The sequence below is a fragment of the Ambystoma mexicanum genome, chromosome 5q (genome assembly GCF_040938575.1).
Source record: "Ambystoma mexicanum isolate Mex_15411 chromosome 5q, UKY_AmexF1_1, whole genome shotgun sequence".
Lineage (NCBI taxonomy): Eukaryota > Metazoa > Chordata > Amphibia > Caudata > Ambystomatidae > Ambystoma > Ambystoma mexicanum.
The window spans coordinates 1,079,974,956-1,079,996,732 of NC_090933.1; the positions used below are offsets into that span (position 1 = coordinate 1,079,974,956).

At 47.0% G+C, this 21,777-nt stretch overlaps 1 protein-coding gene across 1 annotated transcript in view; it reads left to right on the top strand.

Moving 5' to 3' along the window:
* Positions 1 to 21,777, top strand: part of FAM91A1 (family with sequence similarity 91 member A1) — a 1,180,047-nt gene that overhangs the window by 168,343 nt on the left and 989,927 nt on the right. The window contains exon 5 of the mRNA XM_069621589.1: positions 14,977 to 15,044. Coding sequence (XP_069477690.1) covers positions 14,977 to 15,044 — 68 coding nt within the window. The remainder of the gene's footprint in view (positions 1 to 14,976; positions 15,045 to 21,777) is intronic.

Below are 21,777 nucleotides of genomic sequence, written 5' to 3' on the forward strand. Positions count from 1 at the left end.
TGGGCGCTGCAGTTCGACAACCTCTGCCTTTTCGTCCTAGGGGACAACAATGGATGGGAGGTTCCTTTCGCTATTACTCGTCCTTCAGTAAAGCGAGAGGAGCTAGCAGTCATAGAGGCCACCACAAGAGTGCCAGAGGTGGAAACAAGGGTACTCGAGGTGCCAAGGCCGCTCGGGCAGTTGCCTCTTTGCCCTCAAGCAACGCCGCAGCCGCTACCACTCAGTCATGAGGCCAGGTCCCATGGTTCGCCAGTTGGGGGAAGGCTGGCGCAGCATCTTGTAGAGTGGCAAGCCATTACTTCAGATGTGTGGGTTCTGGAGATCATAACCCACGGCTACTGTCTTCCTTTTCAGCAGAGGCCTCACGACAATCCACCTGGGAACCTCTCTTTGAAGAGTCCGGATCCGCTCCTTGCGCAGGAAATTCAAGCCCTGCTGGAGAAAGGCGCCATAGAACTGATGCCTGTAGCAGAGAGGAACAAGGGATGGTATTCCCCTTATTTTTTGAATTCGAAGAAAGACGGGGGATTGAGACCCATCATGGACTTGTGTGGTTTGAACAAACTCCTCAGGAAGGACATGTTCAAGATGGTTACTCTCTCTCAAGTCCTCCAGGCCCTTCAACTTCAGGACTGGTTGGTGTCTCTCGACCTCAAGGATGCTCACTTCCATGTGCCGATCCATCCCAAGCACAAGAAGTACCTGAGGCTCGCGGTTGGCGACTCGCACTTTCAGTTTTGGGTCCTGCCGTTGGGATTGACCTCTGCCCCGAGGGTTTTCACCAAGCTCATGGTGGTGGTGGCAGCGCATCTCAGGAAAGGGGGGATTCACGTCTACCCCTACCTGGACGATTGGTTGATGAGGGGGAGCTCTCCCGAGCATGTCCTAGATCATCTGTCCGTCACCTGCCACTCCCTTCACAAGCTGGGCTTCTCCCTCAACTTAAAGAAGTCCCATTTGACACCAACGCAGCGGCTCCAGTACATCGGAGCAGTGCTTGACACATCCCTGGGGCAGAGTTTTCCGCCCCAGGTGAGGGCTCTTCACATTCAACAGAGGGTGCACAAGTTTCAACTTGCCCAGAATCTCCCAGCGTCCGAGTTCTTGAGACTGCTTGTCCTCATGGCATCCTGCATTCTTCTGGTGCCAGAGGCTCGTCTGCGGATGAGATCTTTGCAGTTGGCACTCAAGCTCCAGTGGTCTCAGTCCTCCGGCAGGCTGTCGGACCCTTTTCAGGTGCCACCCTCGGTCGTCCAGGACCTTCTGTGGTGGGCCGTCGAAGGCAGTCTGATGAAGGGGGCCCCATTTTGGCTGCCCTGGCCGGAGGTGAGGATCGTGACGGACGCATCCCTCAAAGGATGGGGAGCTCATGCCAACGAGTTGACAGTCAGCGGTCGTTGGTCTCTGTCGGAGTCCAGACTCCATATCAATCTGTTGGAGTTGAGGGCCGTCAGGCTAGCCCTGAAGGCTTTTCTGTCGACTGCGAGGAAAGAGTGTCCTGATTCTAACGGACAACATGGTGGCCATGCACTACCTCAACAAAAAGGGGGGGGGCAGGGCCACTTCCTCTGTGCAGGGAGGCGATGCAGCTCGAGTTCTGGGCCATCCAGCAGGAGGTTTCGATGTCAGCTGTTCATCTGGCCGGAGACGACAACGAGATGGCGGACGCTCTGAGCAGGCAGAGCACGATCTCTCACGAGTGGGAGCTGGCTCAGGAGATTCTCCTGGAGATCTTCGCCCTTTGGGGGACCCCTCAAGTGGATCTCTTCGCCTCCAGTGTCAACCGGAAGTGCGAAAGGTTTTGCTCGTGGGAATTTCCTCCAAAAGGAGCCTTAGGAGAGCGTTCGTGGTGGAGTGGTTATTCCCACTGCTGTACGCGTTTCCTCCGGTCCCCGTCATCCCGCAAGTACTGCTGAGGTTACGGAGGTTCGGTTCCTGGATGATCCTCATTGCTCCAGCGTGGGCCCGGAGGACGTGGTACCCGGACCTTCTCGACTTGTCCATCTGCCCTCCACGTCGTCTTCCCTACCGAGACGATCTGCTCTCACGGGAGGGGGGTCAGGTTCTCCACCCAGAGGTCAGATCCCTCAACCTTCACGCTTGGCTTCTGAAAGGTTGAGGTATAAGGATTGGGACCTCCCTGAAGACGTGATGGAGGTGTTGCTCTCAGCCAGGCGGCCGGCAACAAAGTCTCTGTACCGTTGCCGTTAGAGAAAGTTCTGCGACTGGTGCAGAGTTAAGAATGTGGATCCTTTTGAATGTGACATGCCGATGGTTCTGTCTTTTTTGCTTTCTTTGGCCCACAGGGGCTTGCAAGTGGGGACCATTAAAGGTTACCTGGCGGCGCTGTCCATATTTAAGCACTCGTCTGAAGAATGTTCCTATTTTAAGATTCCTTTAATTTCACTGTTTTTGAAAGGGCTCACTAGTGTGTTCCCTCCGTCACCTTTTCTGGTTCCCGGTTGGGATTTGAACCTTGTTCTTGAGTTTCTTATGGGTGCTCCGTTTGAGCCTTTGCATTCTTTCCCTTTGAGGCTGCTAACTCTTAAAACGGTGTTTTTGGTTGTGGTTACTTCCGCTCGCAGAGTGAGTGAGTTACAGGCACTTTCAGTTAAGCCACCCTTCACTGTGTTTCATAAGGACAGGGTTGTCCTTAGAGTTTGTCCTCCTTTTCTTCCGAAGGTGGTTTCGGAATTTCATTTGAGCCAGAAGGTTGTTCTTCCGGCGTTCTATCCTCCTCCACATCCTGGTAAGGAAGAGGAGAGGCTACATCCTGGTAAGGAAGAGGAGAGGCTCCAGAGGCTTGATCCTAGGAGAGCGTTGAGCTTTTATATTTCGCGCATGTCCCGGGTCAGAGTGGATGATGAACATTTCATTGGTTACACTGGAAAGGATTTGGGACAAGCTGTGACGAAACAGACTTTGTCTCGTTGGATTATTTTAGCTATGTCCGAGTGTTACCGCTTGGCGGGTAAGGACCCTTCGGCTGGCTTGCGGGCCCATTCTACCAGGTGAGTGGCTGCGTCTACTGCCCTGCAGAGGGGTGTTCCTTTTCGTCACATCTTTGATGCAGCCACCTGGGCTTCAGTACATACGTTTGTACGTCACTACTCCCTTGATTCCATCAGAGGGCAGGATCTGGCTTTTGGCAAGGCAGTCCTATATTCCGCAATTTGATTGGGCATGCTAAATTTTTGTTCCAAATTCTTTTCCCACCTCCTTGCTTGGTACTGCTTTGGGAGTCTGTCATAGATATGGAATACGTCGGAGGACCCAATCCCCTCGACGAACAAGTTACTTGCTTACCTGGTAACGTTCTTTCGATGGGATGGTCCGATGACGTACTCCATATCGCTCCCTCCCTACCTTCCCCACTGCAGAATTTCTTTTGCGATTGCAGCTTGCGTTCCGCAAGGCCTTGTGTGTCTGACTGGCAGTAAACTGGTGGTACACGTTCTGGGAAAAAACTATAACTGAGGCTATGGGCGTCGTGCGTCCTACTTATCACATCGGGTGACATCGGCCGTCGGAGGAGGTCCTCGGGGACGGCGCATCGACGTCATCGACGCAGGACGCAGACGCCGAAGATTTCCCGAAGCAGCACAGCTGTGGACATTACCTGTCATAGATATGGAATACGTCGTCGGACCATCCAATCGAAAGAACGTTACTGTAACGCTCACCTGATTCCCGTAGAGGCGCCGGTCTTGACTGGGCGTATACCGTATCTTCAAAGGTGATGTGTAACACACGGCTGGCTCTTTGGGCTGGACCTCTGTGCACTGTATGTCTGACTTGAAGGGTAAGATGTCTGCAGATAGAAAATATGGGATTAAGGAACTGGGTTATTGAATGTCTCTCTCCTCTTCCCTTTCTCTTCTCCTGTAGAACCCCAAAGGTTAACGCTCTCACCTTAGGTAAGTGAACGCCGTGCTCTCCATCTGCCTCGGGGCAGGGTGCTGTAACCAGTTTCTTCACTGGATAAGTGGAGCAGGCCTCTTGACTTCAGAGGACTGCTGTCCGTCGTTTACTGCACGAACGGTAAGTTTCGAGTAATTCTAATGTCTTTAAAGTCTTTAGTAATGATGTTTCTTGTTTTGCAGGGTTCCGGCGATGGCGGATGACGGGCTGAAGTGAGCTGAAGATGGAGCCCGTGTGATGAATAGAAGCGCCTGGAAGCACGTAAGTAAGCGCTTGTTGCCTGCTTCACGATGCGCTCTAACTGTCTTTTTATTTTGCAGGTACAAGTTCGGAGCGGCTGCAGGGTGCCGGAATACCCACTGGGTTAGATGTGGAAAGGAGTAATGGCACGTGAGTGTTAAAGTTCCCCAATGTCTATAAACGCACCTTGTTTTGTCTTTCAGATGCGGGATGCAGCGCCGAAGGCCTCCGGAGCGTGCAAAGAGTTGGTAAGCTTTTGTCTTTCAGATGCCGGAATGCAGTGTGAAGACCTCCGGAGCGCACGAAGAGTAGGTAAGCCTTTGTCTTTCAGATGCCGGAATGCAGCGCGAGGCGTTGGTGACAGCCGATGGACCAGGTAAGTGAAGAGCTGTCACTGAAGCCCGTAATGCTAACCTGTTCTTTCTTGTCTTTATAGGTGTTGCTGAAGACTGGATTCAGGATGGTAAGCCTTTTTCCTTAGGCCCAGGATCAGATGCAGAAGACACGATGAGCGTTCTGCTGCAGAGGATGCAGAATAACGCAAAGCAAGATTCATCCATCGGGTGTGGTTTAAATAGCCTCCTGTAGTGCTTAGGTGTCTCCTTCCACAGCCACGCCTAGTAAGAAAAGAGTTCCTGCTTTCCAGAAGAGTTCCAGTGTTCTGAACCTAGGGAGTGGCTCCTGCCCCACCCAACAGGAAAAGTAGTTCCAAACAGAAGAGGATCAGAGGCTCAACTGGCAGGCAAGTAAGCAGCAAGGTCTGCTGCAGGTAAGTCCACCCAAGCATTATGAGCCCGGCGCTTCCAGCGTTGGGACTGGGCATATTTATGAGCCTGGTGCCACTGGCGCCAGGACTGGGTCCAAAAGGTCCCAATTGGGACTGGTTGGCACTCGGAACCTGGGTTATGGATCTGCTTCCAAGGGAGTTGGGAAAACCCTGACCTTTTGGAAGCAGAGATCATGACGGTACCCCCCCTCAAGGCCCCTCCCAAACCGGGCTCCTCCGGGGGTTTTGGCTTGTCAGGAAATGTTCGGTGAAATCTTTTGATTAGGCGAGGAGCGTGGACATATTCAGCAGGTTCCCAGGATCTCTCTTGGGGGCCGTAGCCTTTCCAGTCAATTAGGTAAAATAGTTTAGATTTGGAGATCTTGGAGTCCAGAATGCTTTTGACTTCAAACTCGAGTTCTCCATCAACTAGGATAGGTTTTGGAGATTTAGTTAGTCGGGTTTGAGGTTGCACGGGTTTTAATAGAGAGACGTGGAAGACCGGATGTATCTTCATGTGCGGGGGCAAGTCCAACTTGACCGCTACTGGGTTTACTATGGTAGTGATGGAATAGGGACCAAGGTATCTTGGGTTGAATGTGCGTGGCCCTTTTAGAGGTAGATATTTGGTGGATAACCAGACTTGATCCCCTACTTGATATTGAGGGGCTTCCTTCCGATGTTGATCTGCTCCTTTCTTGTATTGTTCTTTATCCCTTTGAAGGTGAGAAACAGCTTCCTTAAAGGCTTGGGTGATTGTAGAATGCAGGTAGTCTACTGCTGGTGTTTCAAGATCTTGGAGGGGATCCAACTCCGAGGTTCGAGGGTGACTGCCCTACAAAAGAAAAAACGGGGGTTTCCCAGTTCCCGAATGGACAGAGTTATTGTAGGCATATTCGGCTATCCAAAGGATGTCTTTCCAAGTTTTTTCAGTTTGTTGCAGCATGCAGCGTAAATACTGTTCCAGAGTTTGATTGGTCCTCTCGGTTTGTCCGTCGGTCTGAGGGTGGTGACTGGTCGATAGTCTCACATCAATTTGAGCCGACCGACAGCAACTTCGCCAAAAATGAGAAATAAATTGACTACCTCGATCCGAAATTAGAACCGAAGGAAAACCGTGCAGTCGGACGATGTTTTCGAGAAATTCTCGGGCCATAGTTGCTGCTGTTGGCAAGCCTTTGAGCGGAATGAAATGCGCCATCTTGGAGAATAAGTCCACGATTACTAGAATCGTATTGTATCCGGAGCATGGAGGTAGATCGGTGATGAAGTCCATAGGAAGCGTATGCCAAGGGCGAGGTGGGATGTCAATAGGGCGTAAGAGGCCTGCTGGTCTTTCCTTTTGACTCTTGTTTTGGGCGCATACTCCACAGGACATTATAAAGTCTCTGATATCTTTTTTCCAAGACGGCCACCAGAAGTAGCGCTTGATCTTTTCTGAGGTCTTGGCCATACCGGGATGTCCTTCCATTAAAGAATCGTGATAACAAGAGATTACTTTTTTCTGTAAATCTGTGCTGGGTAGGTATAATCGTTCTTGGAAATGCAATAAGTTGTCCTTTACTGCAAAGTCCTTTCCCTGCAGATGCCAATTCTGTATGTCTGCTGGAGTTACAAGTTGCCTGGCTTTATCCTTAACTTCCTCTATGGATTCTGTGGCGATTACACCCAGAATTCTTTGTTCGGGAATGATTGGTACAGGTTTAGGGTTGATCAAGTGTTCTTCCACTCCCATCCAAGAAAGGGCATCAGCTTTACCGTTCTTTGTACCAAGTCGATAGGTAATTATGAAGTCAAACTCGGCAAAGAATAATGCCCAACAGAGTTGTCTAGAGGATTGGGCTTTTGCGGTTTTCAAATATTGCAGGTTTCGGTGATCCGTAATCACAGTAACGGTGTGTCGGGCCCCCAGCAGATAATGCCGCCAAGCCTTAAAGGCAGACTTGATAGCCAGAAGTTCCTTGTCAGTAATCGTGTAATTGATTTCAGGAGGCGAGAATTTGCGGGACCAAAATGCCACGGGATGCAACTGATTGGTTACCGGGTCCTTTTGTGATAGAACTGCCCCCATGGCAAGGCTTGAAGCATCAGTTTCCACGATGTAGGGGAGTTCGGGGCGAGGGTGTTTTAAGATTGGTGCAGAGATAAATATAGTCTTCAAATCCTGGAAAGCTTGTTCCGCCTCGGTAGACCATTCAAAACGTTTGTTTTTCTTTAACAAGGCAGTGATGGGCTGGACTATTCGAGAGAATTCGGGGATAAACCTGCGGTAAAAGTTAGCGAAGCCTAACATGCTTTGCACACCTTTTACGGAGGATGGTGATGGCCATTTGAGAACTGCATCGACCTTCTTTGAATCCATACGCACTCCGCCAGGTGATAATATGAATCCCAAGAATTCAACTTCAGTCACGTTGAAAACACATTTTTCCAACTTAGCGAAAAGTTTGTGTTGACGCAATCTTTCGAGGACCATTTTCACGTGTTTCCGATGTTCAGATTCCGATGAAGAATAAACGAGGATGTCGTCAATGTAAACAACAACACACACATCTATGAGCTCTATGAGGACATCGTTCATAAAATATTGAAAGGCGGCCGGGGCATTGCAAAGTCCGAAGGGCATGACCTGATATTCAAATAGCCCATACTTGGTGCGGAAGGCCGTCTTCCATTCATCGCCCTCTTTTACTCGTACCAAGTGGTAAGCTCCTCTAAGATCCAGCTTTGTATATATGCATGCTTTTCTGACTTGGTCCAGGAGTTCAGGGATCAAAGGTAACGGATATCTATTCTTAACGGTGATCTGGTTCAGGGAGCGATAATCTATACAAGTTCTAAGGTCTCCTTCCTTTTTTGGAACGAAGAACAAAGCTGAAGAAGCAGGGGACTTGGAAGGACGAATAAACCCATTTGCCAGGTATTGATCCAGGTATTGTCGAAGGTGAAGGTTCTCAGGCTCGGTGAGGGCATAAATTCTACTACAAGGAGGAGTAGATCCAGGTATCAGGTCTATCTGGCAGTCATAAGACCTATGAGGAGGTAGAGAGTTAGCCTGATCCTTCCGGAAAACATCTTGGTATTCTAGGTATTCGGGAGGTAACTGGGGAGTCTCTGAAGAAATTGCTGCCAGTGCAACACCAGGTGGAGGGTGACAAGTAGAGACACATTCTGGAAACTGGACCGTTCTTGCTCGCCAATCGATCAGAGGATTGTGTTTCTCTAACCAAGGTATTCCTAGAATAATCTGAAACTGAGGGGCCTTGATCACATCGAACACGATCTTCTCATGGTGTCCCTCTTGACTTACTAGCGTCACCTCTTGAGTGGTATGCGTTACTGGCCCGGAGGCTATCTCCGTACCATCCACCGTAGTAATGACGTCCTTTACAGCCTTGGTACAAAGAGTTAGATTCATCCTCAAAACCATTTCATGATCCACATAATTGCCGATGGCACCGCTGTCGACGTAAGCTTCAATTACATGTAATCGATCCGGATTATCAGGGCTAATGAGGACCATAGGTATCACGAAATGCGAGGTCACGGAACTGGTTTTCACGCTCGGCAAGAGGACCTCTATTCTTGTCGGGCGAGGTCGTTTCCCTGCTCAGAGTTTGTAACTTTGGTAACTGCAGCTCCTACTGCCTTCTTGGCAGGTTTCACCGGACAGTCTCGAAGAAAGTGCCCTGAGTTTCCGCAATAGAGGCATAATTGCAACTGTTTTCTCCTTTCCCGCTCCTTTTGTGTTAGAGGACCTTTTTGCATGGGTTCCCCGGAGTCTACTCCTTTGGAAGGAGTTGGCGGTTTGGAAAATACTCGAGCATCAAACTTGGAACGATCGGCCTTCCTGTTCTGCAGTCTGTGATCTATTTGAACGACTAAGTCTATATAGTCCGAACAATCTTGTGGGGGATTCACTACTTGGGCTAACACATCTTTGAGCTCTCCACGTAGACCTCTATAAAACAACGTAATCCTTTTGTCCTCAGGCCATTGAGTTTCCACTATCAGTCTGTTGAAAGACACAATATAAGCCAAAAGGTCTTGATTACCTTGTCGCAAGCTCATTGTCCAAGGCCTGCCCCTGTGAATGTCTTGCGAACAGTTTTTCCATACTGAGCTGAAAAGCTTGAAAATCATGGAGGACCGGATCATCTTGATTTACTAGAGGGATCGACCAGTCTGCCGCATTGCCACTAAGGTACGAAAGCACGAAAGCTACTTTAGCTTGATCAGTTGGAAAGGCTGCTGGCCGGCATAAGAAATGCAACCGGCACTGATTGATAAATACTGCAAACCTCTTTGGGTCACCAGAAAATCGTTCGGGCGGAGCCAGAGGTACATTCCCAGGTAGGTTGATCTGCACTGGATTCATAGAGGATGTAGAAGGAAGATTTCCCCCAGATGCGGGTAACGGGGTCTGTCCGGCTTGTGACTGTAGCAATTGTCTAGCGAGATCATCTGTTCGCTCCTTGGAAATAATCAGTTCCCTTCTTAGAGCGTTCGTTTCCTGACTGGCTGCATGCACTTCTGCCCTTAGTTCCCCAAGTAACTGGGCTAGCTGGTCGGTATCCGAGGTTTCCATAGCGCCTGGACGGGAGTGTTGTGGTAGGCTTTGCGTTCTGTAACGCTCACCTGATTCCCGTAGAGGCGCCGGTCTTGACTGGGCGTATACCGTATCTTCAAAGGTGATGTGTAACACACGGCTGGCTCTTTGGGCTGGACCTCTGTGCACTGTATGTCTGACTTGAAGGGTAAGATGTCTGCAGATAGAAAATATGGGATTAAGGAACTGGGTTATTGAATGTCTCTCTCCTCTTCCCTTTCTCTTCTCCTGTAGAACCCCAAAGGTTAACGCTCTCACCTTAGGTAAGTGAACGCCGTGCTCTCCATCTGCCTCGGGGCTGGGTGCTGTAACCAGTTTCTTCACTGGATAAGGGGAGCAGGCCTCTTGACTTCAGAGGACTGCTGTCCGTCGTTTACTGCACGAACGGTAAGTTTCGAGTAATTCTAATGTCTTTAAAGTCTTTAGTAATGATGTTTCTTGTTTTGCAGGGTTCCGGCGATGGCGGATGACGGGCTGAAGTGAGTTGAAGATGGAGCCCGTGTGATGAATAGAAGCGCCTGGAAGCACGTAAGTAAGCACTTGTTGCCTGCTTCACGATGCGCTCTAACTGTCTTTTTATTTTGCAGGTACAAGTTCGGAGCGGCTGCAGGGTGCCGGAATACCCACTGGGTTAGATGTGGAAAGGAGTAATGGCACGTGAGTATTAAAGTTCCCCAATGTCTATAAACGCACCTTGTTTTGTCTTTCAGATGCGGGATGCAGCGCCGAAGGCCTCCGGAGCGTGCAAAGAGTTGGTAAGCTTTTGTCTTTCAGATGCCGGAATGCAGTGTGAAGACCTCCGGAGCGCACGAAGAGTAGGTAAGCCTTTGTCTTTCAGATGCCGGAATGCAGCGCGAGGCGTTGGTGACAGCCGATGGACCAGGTAAGTGAAGAGCTGTCACTGAAGCCCGTAATGCTAACCTGTTCTTTCTTGTCTTTATAGGTGTTGCTGAAGACTGGATTCAGGATGGTAAGCCTTTTTCCTTAGGCCCAGGATCAGATGCAGAAGACACGATGAGCGTTCTGCTGCAGAGGATGCAGAATAACGCAAAGCAAGATTCATCCATCGAGTGTGGTTTAAATAGCCTCCTGTAGTGCTTAGGTGTCTCCTTCCACAGCCACACCTAGGTAAGAAAAGAGTTCCTGCTTTCCAGAAGAGTTCCAGTGTTCTGAATCTAGGGAGTGGCTCCTGCCCCACCCAACAGGAAAAGTAGTTCCAAACAGAAGAGGATCAGAGGCTCAACTGGCAGGCAAGTAAGCAGCATGGTCTGCTGCAGGTAAGTCCACCCAAGCATTATGAGCCCGGCGCTTCCAGCGCTGGGACTGGGCATATTTATGAGCCTGGTGCCACTGGCGCCAGGACTGGGTCCAAAAGGTCCCAATTGGGACTGGTTGGCACTCGGAACCTGGGTTATGGATTTGCTTCCAAGGGAGTTGGGAAAACGCTGACCTTTTGGAAGCAGAGATCATGACAGTTACCAGGTAAGAAAGTAACTTGTTCTTCTTGGTCAAGTGCTTTCAGAACCCCTTGTGGATCCAGGAAAATGTACAGGGTTATATAGGGGGGGTATATAGGTACCACAGAGTCATTTCAGGAGAATTCCAAAGCAGGTTGAAAGATCCATAGAAAATAATGGGGGGAAAAAAACAGTGTGCCATCTACTTTAGTAAAGATGGGTCGGTTCTATCCCACAAATGTGGATTCCGCAGCAAACAACCCCAGGGAAGGTCAGAAGAGAGCTAAAAGAAGAGTGCCAGCATTCGATGGATGAACCCAAAGCCCCAGTGGTAGATGCAGCAGTGCAGGTGAGACTCCAAATAGAAGTCTATGGAAAATGCAGTAGAGGGCCTGCCTCAAAGATTATCGATCCCGGACCAGAGGAATGCATGGGGGTGAGTATCTTGTATAATCGCCCACCATAAGACCAGAGCTTTGTACTCTCATCAGCAGTTTTAGCGGAAATGACTCCAGCAGCACAAAACAGGACTTTTTTCTGGTGTGGTTTACTGGATCTGGTACCCAGGAGCTTTCTCCCTGAGCCAACAACCCAAACTACCCAGAAAAAATACAAAGGACCTTCCCAGGACATCTGTTATTTCAGTGAGAAAGACTTAGAAAAGTCGATGGCACCTGCGAACATGGCTACTGCCAGATACATAGACAAAAGATTAAAGTAGCACAGCAGCAAGCCATCCCTGGAGGGTAGCAGCAGCTGGATGCACCCTCTGATATCCCAAGCTTGGCAGTCTCTACACTCTTCTGGAGACCAGCAGCGACCAATAGCCAAGTGGCAGATTCTGTCAGGAAATGGAGAGATGCAGAGGCACACGTCCCACAAAATGGTTGCAGTGGGTGGCGGGGGAGTGGGGCTCGACCCTGCTGGTATGGGATACTGCAAGAGAATTCGGGAGACCCATACTGGACCTCCAAAAGCAGAACTCCAATATGCCCTGCCCATGCCACTTGTGACAAATCCATGGAATTCACCTTTCTCCCCAGGGGTGAACCATCCCCTTTGGGACTAGGGAGGTGAGCCTACTCCGCTTAATCCCTAGGGGACAATGCAAGCAGGAACTCAATGGGAGGGACCCTCCACCCACCACCCCCCTCTCTTAGCAGACGAGGAATCCCCAGGTAGAGAGTCTGTGACATCTCCCTTAAAATAAGAATCCTCATTGTTTGTTGGCTACATAGGGACTGAATAAGACATGATGTTCAGGGACTTGTAATTATTAATGGCTTGGCTGCTGACCACACTCTTTTGGCCTCTATTCCGGAAACGTGGAACCAATCCTGTCTCCTATCCCGTTTTTAGAGAGGAACATAAAAGGTTGAGCCCCATGTCTGTGGGGGAAAACCCAGCCTGAGAAGTCCTGCATCCACACCGAGTAAATCGATCCTGCAGGCAGGGCCATGTTGATTACATTGTGGGTGGAGGAATCCTGGAGCCCGCAGAGCACTGTCGATCCCAGCAGGGCGATTGGACAAAAGCCACAAACATCCGACGGACAGACAGACAACTGGCCCAACTAGGGCTGAGAAACCAAGAGAAACTGTAATACCATGGATGGGTGAACAAGAGGTATAATTCATTTAGGGACCCAGAACCCTGTTGTAAAATGCGTTTGACCACTCTTCAAATACTGCAAGTCAGGATTGAACATTTGGTTTTGAGCAGAACATTGGTGAGTCGGCTAGGAGTCCCATTTTCTAGAAAACAAAGATATTGAACTTGTTTGAACTGTACCACCAGGCTGAGGCCTAAAGAAAAAGGAGAGAACCCAAGACACAATTGGGGCGACATGGAGGGGTTCAAGCACCAACTAGCATAAACCAAGGAAGGGGGTGGGGGTGAAACAAAAAGTCTCTAGGCTAAGTTATGCTGTTTTTGTTGTTGGTGATTGGGTCAGTCAGTCAGTAGGATATAATATGTTTGGACAGAGGACGAAGTTTATTTTGTACAAAGTCCTGATGAGCACCAGTTTATTTTGTAGAATAGGGAACCACCATTGCAGGAGTAAGGATAGGAGAGGCATTTCTTCTTCATTAAAGCGGAGCCATTTGAAACAATGTCTTCTTGTCAGTCTCCTATGTCTGACTTACCACACACATCACTCAGCAAGTTTCATCAAGTGAGGTCTTTAAAACTGCGGGAAGCTGAGAAAACTCCTTCAGCAGGCTGGTAGACCTGTCACCTTAAGGTTCCAAAAGCAAAGCAGCAAGAGCGAGAATCTGGGGCAAGGCAGAGCCAAAATACTGCTGCAGAAAGGCCAGCCCGCCAATCATTTAATGGGGCGAGCGTCAAAGGGTCAGATGACCAACCATTCAGGTTGGTCAGTAGGACTGACACTTAGCCTTAGCCACCCCCACAGGAAGTGACAGAGATCCGGGGTATCTATACCGGCCTAAACAGTTAGGATCAATATGGAGGCTGCCATTGTGCGCTCAAAAATAGCCTACATGGGCAGGCCATTTTAAGGACACCTCATGGTTATCCTCAACCAAGGAAGTCCTGAAACACAACCTACTCCCTAAAACCAGTGTAGGGAGATGGAATCCCCCTAGGGAACAAATGGGTGCCCGAGAGACACCCCTGGGAAAAGGCGCCTTTGGGGCCGACAAAATACCATATACTTCAAGTAAGGTAAAAAGGGTTGTAAGGGCAAGGGCACTTCCCAAGGGCTTGCCTCTGACCACCACAAATAAGTCAATGATCAAAAACAAATACACAGAAAAAAGCAGGAAGTTGAGGGGCCCCAAAAAAGTGGTCCTAGAAACCCACAACATAGGAATTCCGTCTCAACACTGGACATTGATTTGAAAGTCCTCCACCTACTTCAGCGGACTGTGATCTTCTTGTACTTTGCCTTTTGATATACAAAGAAATCACAACTTGAGCTATAGCAACTAAAATTAATTTAATGATCGAAGACTGTATGGTTAATGTTTGTAAACATATGTTTTCTTGAGATATTTGATGGCTACAGTTCTAATGAATCAATCATTTCGATTATGGTCTTTCTGATGTTGCTTCTTTGCCTACATTCATGTGGTGTTCGTTGAGGTTCTATAGGTGGTGCTTGTTCATTCTGCCGTCACCAACATGGTTAATGTTGTGAGAAGTAAGGGACAATTGGAACAGTCCCAGAACACTACCTTTCTACAAGAGTTTCTACCTGGGCCCTTTTTTATATTTTTTTAAACAGTCGCCTAAAGAACTCTCATTGTTGAAATGATTTGGTTAGACTATGCCAATGAAGCATGTCCTGAAAAGCACAGAAATAGGTTCTCCATCACTGGATGCTTTATAGATTTGCATGCTTGGAACGTTTCCCTGCCGGATGACCAGGAAGTATTCTATGCATGCAAATCAATACAAAATACCTTTTACTGGACAACTATAGTAAAAAGTAAGTAACTTTTTTCATAACCACCGGCCAAGCTGCAGTGATTGTTCTGTTGTGTTTTTGTAGAGCTTCGGCTCCACTGCTCACTCAATGTTCTGAAAAGTGGGACACTGGAGGAAAGGAAAAGTACACTTTTAAATAAAGTGCAACAAAATGGAATGTTTGATGTTTAGAAATCTTTCCAAATGTTTGCAACTTGTTATTCTTCATAAGCTTTATATTTTCACATGCCATGGCAGTATGATGAACTACAGCTTAGTAAGCAGGACTATACCCTTACTAGACACATGGGTATTTGGTGTTGCAGGCTTTCATGATTACAGGGCTTCTTCAGGCAGGCCTGGCCATATGTTGTCCTCCAATCTTGACAAACGCAGTATATGATAATCTATCAAATGGATCATCATTCCAAGATTATTTATGAAAAGCCAATAGTACTTGAGTTTACAAACATGGAAACCCTCCCCCACCACCCCATCTTTTCACTGCATCAGTTTTGAATTATAAAGTGACTTGAGATCTTACTTTGCAGGTTTAAGGCTTCTTGGGATAGGAAGAAACCAGTACATTGACCTGATGAACCAATGCAGATCATCAAAAGTAAGGTTCCTTATCATACGTGTTTTCATTGTGCCACTGTAAACACAGATGCCAGTAATTCTTGATCATTCTGCTACAATATGATCTCTAGCACACTGTTTGTTTCCTGTAAGCCTATTTTTGCTTCCTCAACCTAGCATCAACCAATGAAATGTTTAGTGATTTTCTGTATTAACATATTGCTGGATTGTAAAAAACTGGAGTAGATAAGTGTTTAGATAACAATGTTTAAGTAGAAACCTTTGAGAGCACGAACTTTAGTCAGTAAAATGGAATGAAGTAGCAATCGTTGTCTGTGTGCAAAGTGGTTGTGTGGTTTAGTTCCCTACCAAACCTATATACTTGGTTAAGTACTGCACTTGTAGCAAACTCCTAAAGCAGTGCATGGTGATTGTTTTGTTATGAAGTAAGTTTATTTCCAGGTTCTTAGTTACAAATCCACATGAAGACATAAAGGACATTAGCTGTGACAACACCGGCTCCCATCACCCAGGGCAGGCCAGCTGTAACTGCCACTACACAGAACACTCACTCAGAACATTATATCATCCACTCACAAACATTCCACATGACATCACACGCTACCACACATCAGACAGGCACAACACAACAGTGCCTACTGTCGTATATCAAATCTTTGGTACAATCAATAATCATTCAAACAAATGCATGAACCAAAACTTGTTGGTACTTTTTAGCTCAACATAGCAGTCTTGAAGAGCCTGGTTAGCTTCACACCAACAGCTACCAGTAGCAACTGGTGACAACCCCATCCAGCTGTTGCCATACAAACCAAAAAGTGGCATTAGGACGTGACAAGTAGACATTTAAGAGATAAGTTGTACATGGAGGGACAAAGATATTTTGATTGTGTGGCAGTTGTACTTTGGGTTCACTCTGTACTAATGTGATGTTTTCCAGAGCTAGCCCCTCCTCACAGGATAATGTCTGATGCCCATGTACAATTTTTAGCTTCTGTTCATGAAAATGTGATGCCTGCCCCAAATAATTATAATATGAAACAATACCTATTTCCTTACAATATGGGGGTTTGTCCATCTAACAAAGCAGTGCCACTGAGCCTGAATGGAAAGCCAACAATTCAATAGTCTCTGGCTGCTCTTAAGCACTCCAAAACCCAAGTCTCTGGCCTTAATCATCCTTAATTGAAGTCGAATCATCTTTGTATACTGGGAGCATATTTTAGGATTTTGCTCATATCCGATGCATTGTCAATTGGCAAAACTGAAACTGTGTGCCTTGTCAAAAAGAAGGTTGCGGAAACTCTTTGTAGGTTGACTTATTTGCATTCTCCTTAGTTGGCCTCATGAACCTAATTGAAATGGTAATGTTAACTTGCTTTATATATTAGTTTCAGGCACCTCTATGCTATTTCATTTTGTCGTGGAAAGTATCAAGATGTTTATAACATATGTTTTCGTAAGGAACTCATAATTGAGGCCAATCAGAATTTTAAAGGATAATATTCTTTTTAATAACACATTGTATTGTGATTTTAAAACCTACAACAAACAAAACCAAAACAGCACCATAATTGATATAATATGAGAGGTTCCAGGTGTAAAAAGGAAAAAAGGGGCATGAGGGGCAAATAGTAGGCTAAATCATAAACATGTACAAATCAAATCGCACGTCCTATCACACGGCGAACACCATCTTCCAGCCTTCTCCCACTTGTGTCATAGTTTCTGGAATTTAGTGGGGCATCCCTGTGTATTATAAATCCTTCTCACATATGACATACATACAAACATATCCGATACCTATTTGCTATATTTGGGCACATCTGGCATACCCCACATCATAGCTATGTTCTTCTTGGCTAGGATGGCAGCAGTAGATCAACACCTTGCTGAAGCGGCCGTAGGAGTGAGCCCCCCAAAGATGAAGTTCAGATGCCCAACTTCATCTTTGGTTCAACGGGCACCGGTTCCCCCACCATCCTCATCAACTTTCCCAAAAGCAGCGTATCATCTGGCATTCCTATTCCATCTCGGGCACTGTTTGTGGGTTGCTTGACCACATTTAAAGAGCAGTGTACGCGAGTAATACGTTCTATGTAATATTTTAAGCTGAATCAAGCAAAATCCGTAGGAAATCACCACCTCCCTCAAGGATAATATTGAACAGTGGGGGGGGGGGGATCTGCACTTGATAAAGTAATTGGCAAAACCACTTCACCCCATCCTAGATTTTGTTTTCTGGCATCACAACGACAGTATTATATTAAATTGGATATCTATACTGTTTAAAACTATTAAATGTTGAAGAGTGCACTGGCCATATTGGGAGTATGGGCAGACCTTGCCAGGAGGTATGGGATGAGAACATTCAGTTGTTGTTGCCTACCACCTCTATTGGCCAGTAAGATCACGTCCTTACATTTATTGGGCAGCATATACTTAGGGACCTGGGTCGATGTTGTATTTTGTATATTTAAAAAGAGATTATCCTCCATCTCAAATTGAGTTCTGCAATTAAGAAAATTATTTTCTAAAAATAGACTGGTAAAATTAACTCATTAGTCGAAAAAGCAGATTTGTTCTTTAGAAGTCGAGAACACATTATTACATTTCATACTCCTGGTGCCATTGCCAGGTTAGATAATTATGTATACATATTCAGTGGGGAACTAAATGCTAATGGGAATTCATTTTAAGAACCACAGTTTGATTATACCCAAGAGAAACGATGATAAAGATATATCCATTTCTTATTCTAGCATATCTAAAATTACAAGAGTATAATTCACAATTTTGGAGGCATATTCACCTCACTCTGCATGTTGCAGCAAAAGATATGAGCCAATCCTCAATGCCTCAGATGGAAGGCTCCATGTGCAGTATTGTGTACACTTTTAAGTCGAATTCCTGACAGCTAGAGGTCTATAAAACTGCAAAATCCAATTAAAATGAATTTCTAGTCACTTGAAAGGGATTTGACAAAACTATTGTTGAATATTTCTCCAGTTCTTGATAAAAGGATAGATCCCAGCCCACAGTCTGCACTTTATGGGGTGCAAGCTAGTGCACCAAATTAACTTTTTGTTGGTAGCTTACATCTTGACTGTTAGGGGAGTATTCCTAAAATCCACTTGAGGTAAGACTTAATAAAAGAATTCCAATTGTATACAGGTCCCCAACCTCTATCGGTCTGTACTACTCATGGAACCTTGATAAAGTGCTAGAGCAGTCATGCACATCATAAGAGGAAGATGTGAGCTGTGGGTAAGCACACTGAACCCAGTTAGTAAAGCACATCAAAGAAACACTTCCACGTATACATTTATATTAAAATATATATTTGTTATATTTATACAAGCAATGTTCGTAAAATGCTTAATAATTAAACCAACATACACAGAAATACTTTTAGATACTTTTTCAAAGGCCACTGCTTAGTTGGTTATTGCTTGTGGTTACAATATTTAGAGTTTGACACTAATGACAGTTCTAAATGTGAACTCGCACTCAGACAAAGATATACAGTAATTGTAATTAGTTTGCAAAACCACATAAGATAGTCTTTTGGGATGGAAAACGGTTAGTTAGTCAAGCAGCACCAGAGCTCAAGGTTCTAGATGCAGTTTTTGTGCAAGTTAGCGCTTTAAAAGTCTGATCCCTAACTATATGCAAAAGTCAGTTCGGAGAGGGCTTAAAGTCTCACGAAGCAGAAGAACAGCACAGTTTCCTGTGGATACTTTTAGTCTCTAGGTAAGGATACTAGAAGAATAACTCAATGCTGGAGACCCTGTTAAAGGACTTGCAAGAATAAGCTGGCAGCTTGGGTCTGAGGTAAGAATGGACACCCTGGACACCTCTAAGTGCACTCAAACACTCTGAAGCGACTTCTTGGATTAAGGTAAGCAATACCTTTTCTGCTGCTAGTACCTTAGGTTAGAAGCAATGTTCGTGTCTGGATTATTCTCTGGATGGCAGCGCTGGACCAGTTGTCTGGATTCCTTGGTCTGGTGACGAAAGGCTGGACTCTGATCAGGATTTCTCTGCTGCAGTCTCAAGGGAGGACCGCTGGCATGGATTTCTTCAGCTTCTCTGGTCAGTCTGCGGTTCTGATGCCTTTTCTGCAGTACCAACAAAGTACACGATTTGTCCTGTCAATCTTCTTCGATTCCTGGAGTCCTGCACACTGGATGAGTTGGATTGTGTCTCTGAAGGTTCACCTGGGGTTCCGCAAAGACTTGTACGGATTCGGGCTTGGCAAGACGATACACTACGATTGGGTGGAGGTCTCATGGTATTGGGGTTCCACAACTCTGGAAAGTCACAGGACAAGGTTTGTCTTGGGACTGGTTGTTCCCACCAGTCAAAGGGAAGGAGTTGTCCTCTTCGGAGTTCCTCTGTTGCATAGAAAACGGGGTCAGGACAGCAGTTGTCGCGTCACTGTTTCAAAGGGTGGGCAGGCATCTCTAGTCGTCTTTTTCGAATAGTTCAGTTTCCAGTGGTTGACTTGCTTTTCACTCCAGGAGCCTCACCTTTTATACAGTTCCAGCACTCATTCCTCTGCAGTCTCTCTCATAAATGTATAGAAGGGACTTATGGCTGGCCAATCAGGACAGCCAGCCCCCTAGTGGGAGCAGGTTCTATTTAGGCACTCTGGCAGACAAAGGACAGGGGAGGGGGTAGAACACACTGGAGCCTAGGTAGGAGCAACTAAGGGTTCCTGCCAAAGGCAAAACACACATACAGACCTCCCCCTCCCAGAATGGTAGAAGAAGGGCTAACAAAGAAAGAACAACCATGCTAGAAATGTTGAAAAAAGAAATAAGCCCCTAAATTAGTACTTGGGTGCCCCTATTGTGCACTACCGGGGCTATGGACATAATCTCCGGTAGAAAAATCAAACAATAGTTGGTATAACACGGCCACTGTCACTGGCCATAACTAGTGTAACGCTCACCTGATTCCCGTAGAGGCGCCGGTCTTGACTGGGAGTATACCGTATCTTCAAAGGTGATGTGCAACACCCGGCTGGCTCTTTGGGCTGGACCTCTGTGCACTGTATGTCTGACTTGAAGGGTGAGATGTCTGCAGATAGAAAATATGGGATTAAGGAACTGGGTTATTGAATGTCTCTCTTCTTCCCTTTCTCTTCTCCTGTAGAACCCCAAAGGTTAACGTTCTCACCTTAGGTAAGTGAACGCCGTGCTCTCCATCTGCCTCGGGGCAGGGTGCTGTAACCAGTTTCTTCACTGGATAAGGGGAGCAGGCCTCTTGACTTCAGAGGACTGCTGTCCGTCGTTTACTGCACGAACGGTAAGTTTCGAGTAACTCTAATGTCTTTAAAGTCTTTAGTAATGATGTTTCTTGTTTTGCAGGGTTCCGGCGATGGCGGATGACGGGCTGAAGTGAGTTGAAGATGGAGCCCGTGTGATGAATAGAAGCGCCTGGAAGCACGTAAGTAAGCGCTTGTTGCCTGCTTCACGATGCGCTCTAACTGTCTTTTTATTTTGCAGGTACAAGTTCGGAGCGGCTGCCAGGTGCCGGAATACCCACTGGGTTAGAGGTGGAAAGGAGTAATGGCACGTGAGTATTAAAGTTCCCCAATGTCTTTAAACGCACCTTGTTTTGTCTTTCAGATGCGGGATGCAGCGCCGAAGGCCTCCGGAGCGTGCGAAGAGTTGGTAAGCTTTTGTCTTTCAGATGCCGGAATGCAGTGTGAAGACCTCCGGAGCGCACGAAGAGTAGGTAAGCCTTTGTCCTTCAGATGCCGGAATGCACCGCGAGGCGTTGGTGACAGCCGATGGACCAGGTAAGTGAAGAGCTGTCACTGAAGACCGTAATGCTAACCTGTTCTTTCTTGTCTTTATAGGTGTTGCTGAAGACTGGATTCAGGATGGTAAGCCTTTTTCCTTAGGCCCAGGATCAGATGCAGAAGACACGATGAGCGTTCTGCTGCAGAGGATGCAGAATAACGCAAAGCAAGATTCATCCATCGGGTGTGGTTTAAATAGCCTCCTGTAGTGCTTAGGTGTCTCCTTCCACAGCCACACCTAGTAAGAAAAGAGTTCCTGCTTTCTAGAAGAGTTCCAGTGTTCTGAATCTAGGGAGTGGCTCCTGCCCCACCCAACAGGAAAAGTAGTTCCAAACAGAAGAGGATCAGAGGCTCAACTGGCAGGCAAGTAAGCAGCATGGTCTGCTGCAGGTAAGTCCACCCAAGCATTATGAGCCCGGCGCTTCCAGCGCTGGGACTGGGCATATTTATGAGCCTGGTGCCACTGGCGCCAGGACTGGGTCCAAAAGGTCCCAATTGGGACTGGTTGGCACTCGGAACCTGGGTTATGGATCTGCTTCCAAGGGAGTTGGGAAAACCCTGACCTTTTGGAAGCAGAGATCATGACAGTACCCCCCCTCAAGGCCCCTCCCAAACCGGGCTCCTCCGGGGGTTTTGGCTTGTCAGGAAATGTTCGGTGAAATCTTTTGATTAGGCGAGGAGCGTGGACATATTCAGCAGGTTCCCAGGATCTCTCTTGGGGGCCGTAGCCTTTCCAGTCAATTAGGTAAAATAGTTTAGATTTGGAGATCTTGGAGTCCAGAATGCTTTTGACTTCAAACTCGAGTTCTCCATCAACTAGGATAGGTTTTGGAGATTTAGTTAGTCGGGTTTGAGGTTGCACGGGTTTTAATAGAGAGACGTGGAAGACCGGATGTATCTTCATGTGCGGAGGCAAGTCCAACTTGACCGCTACTGGGTT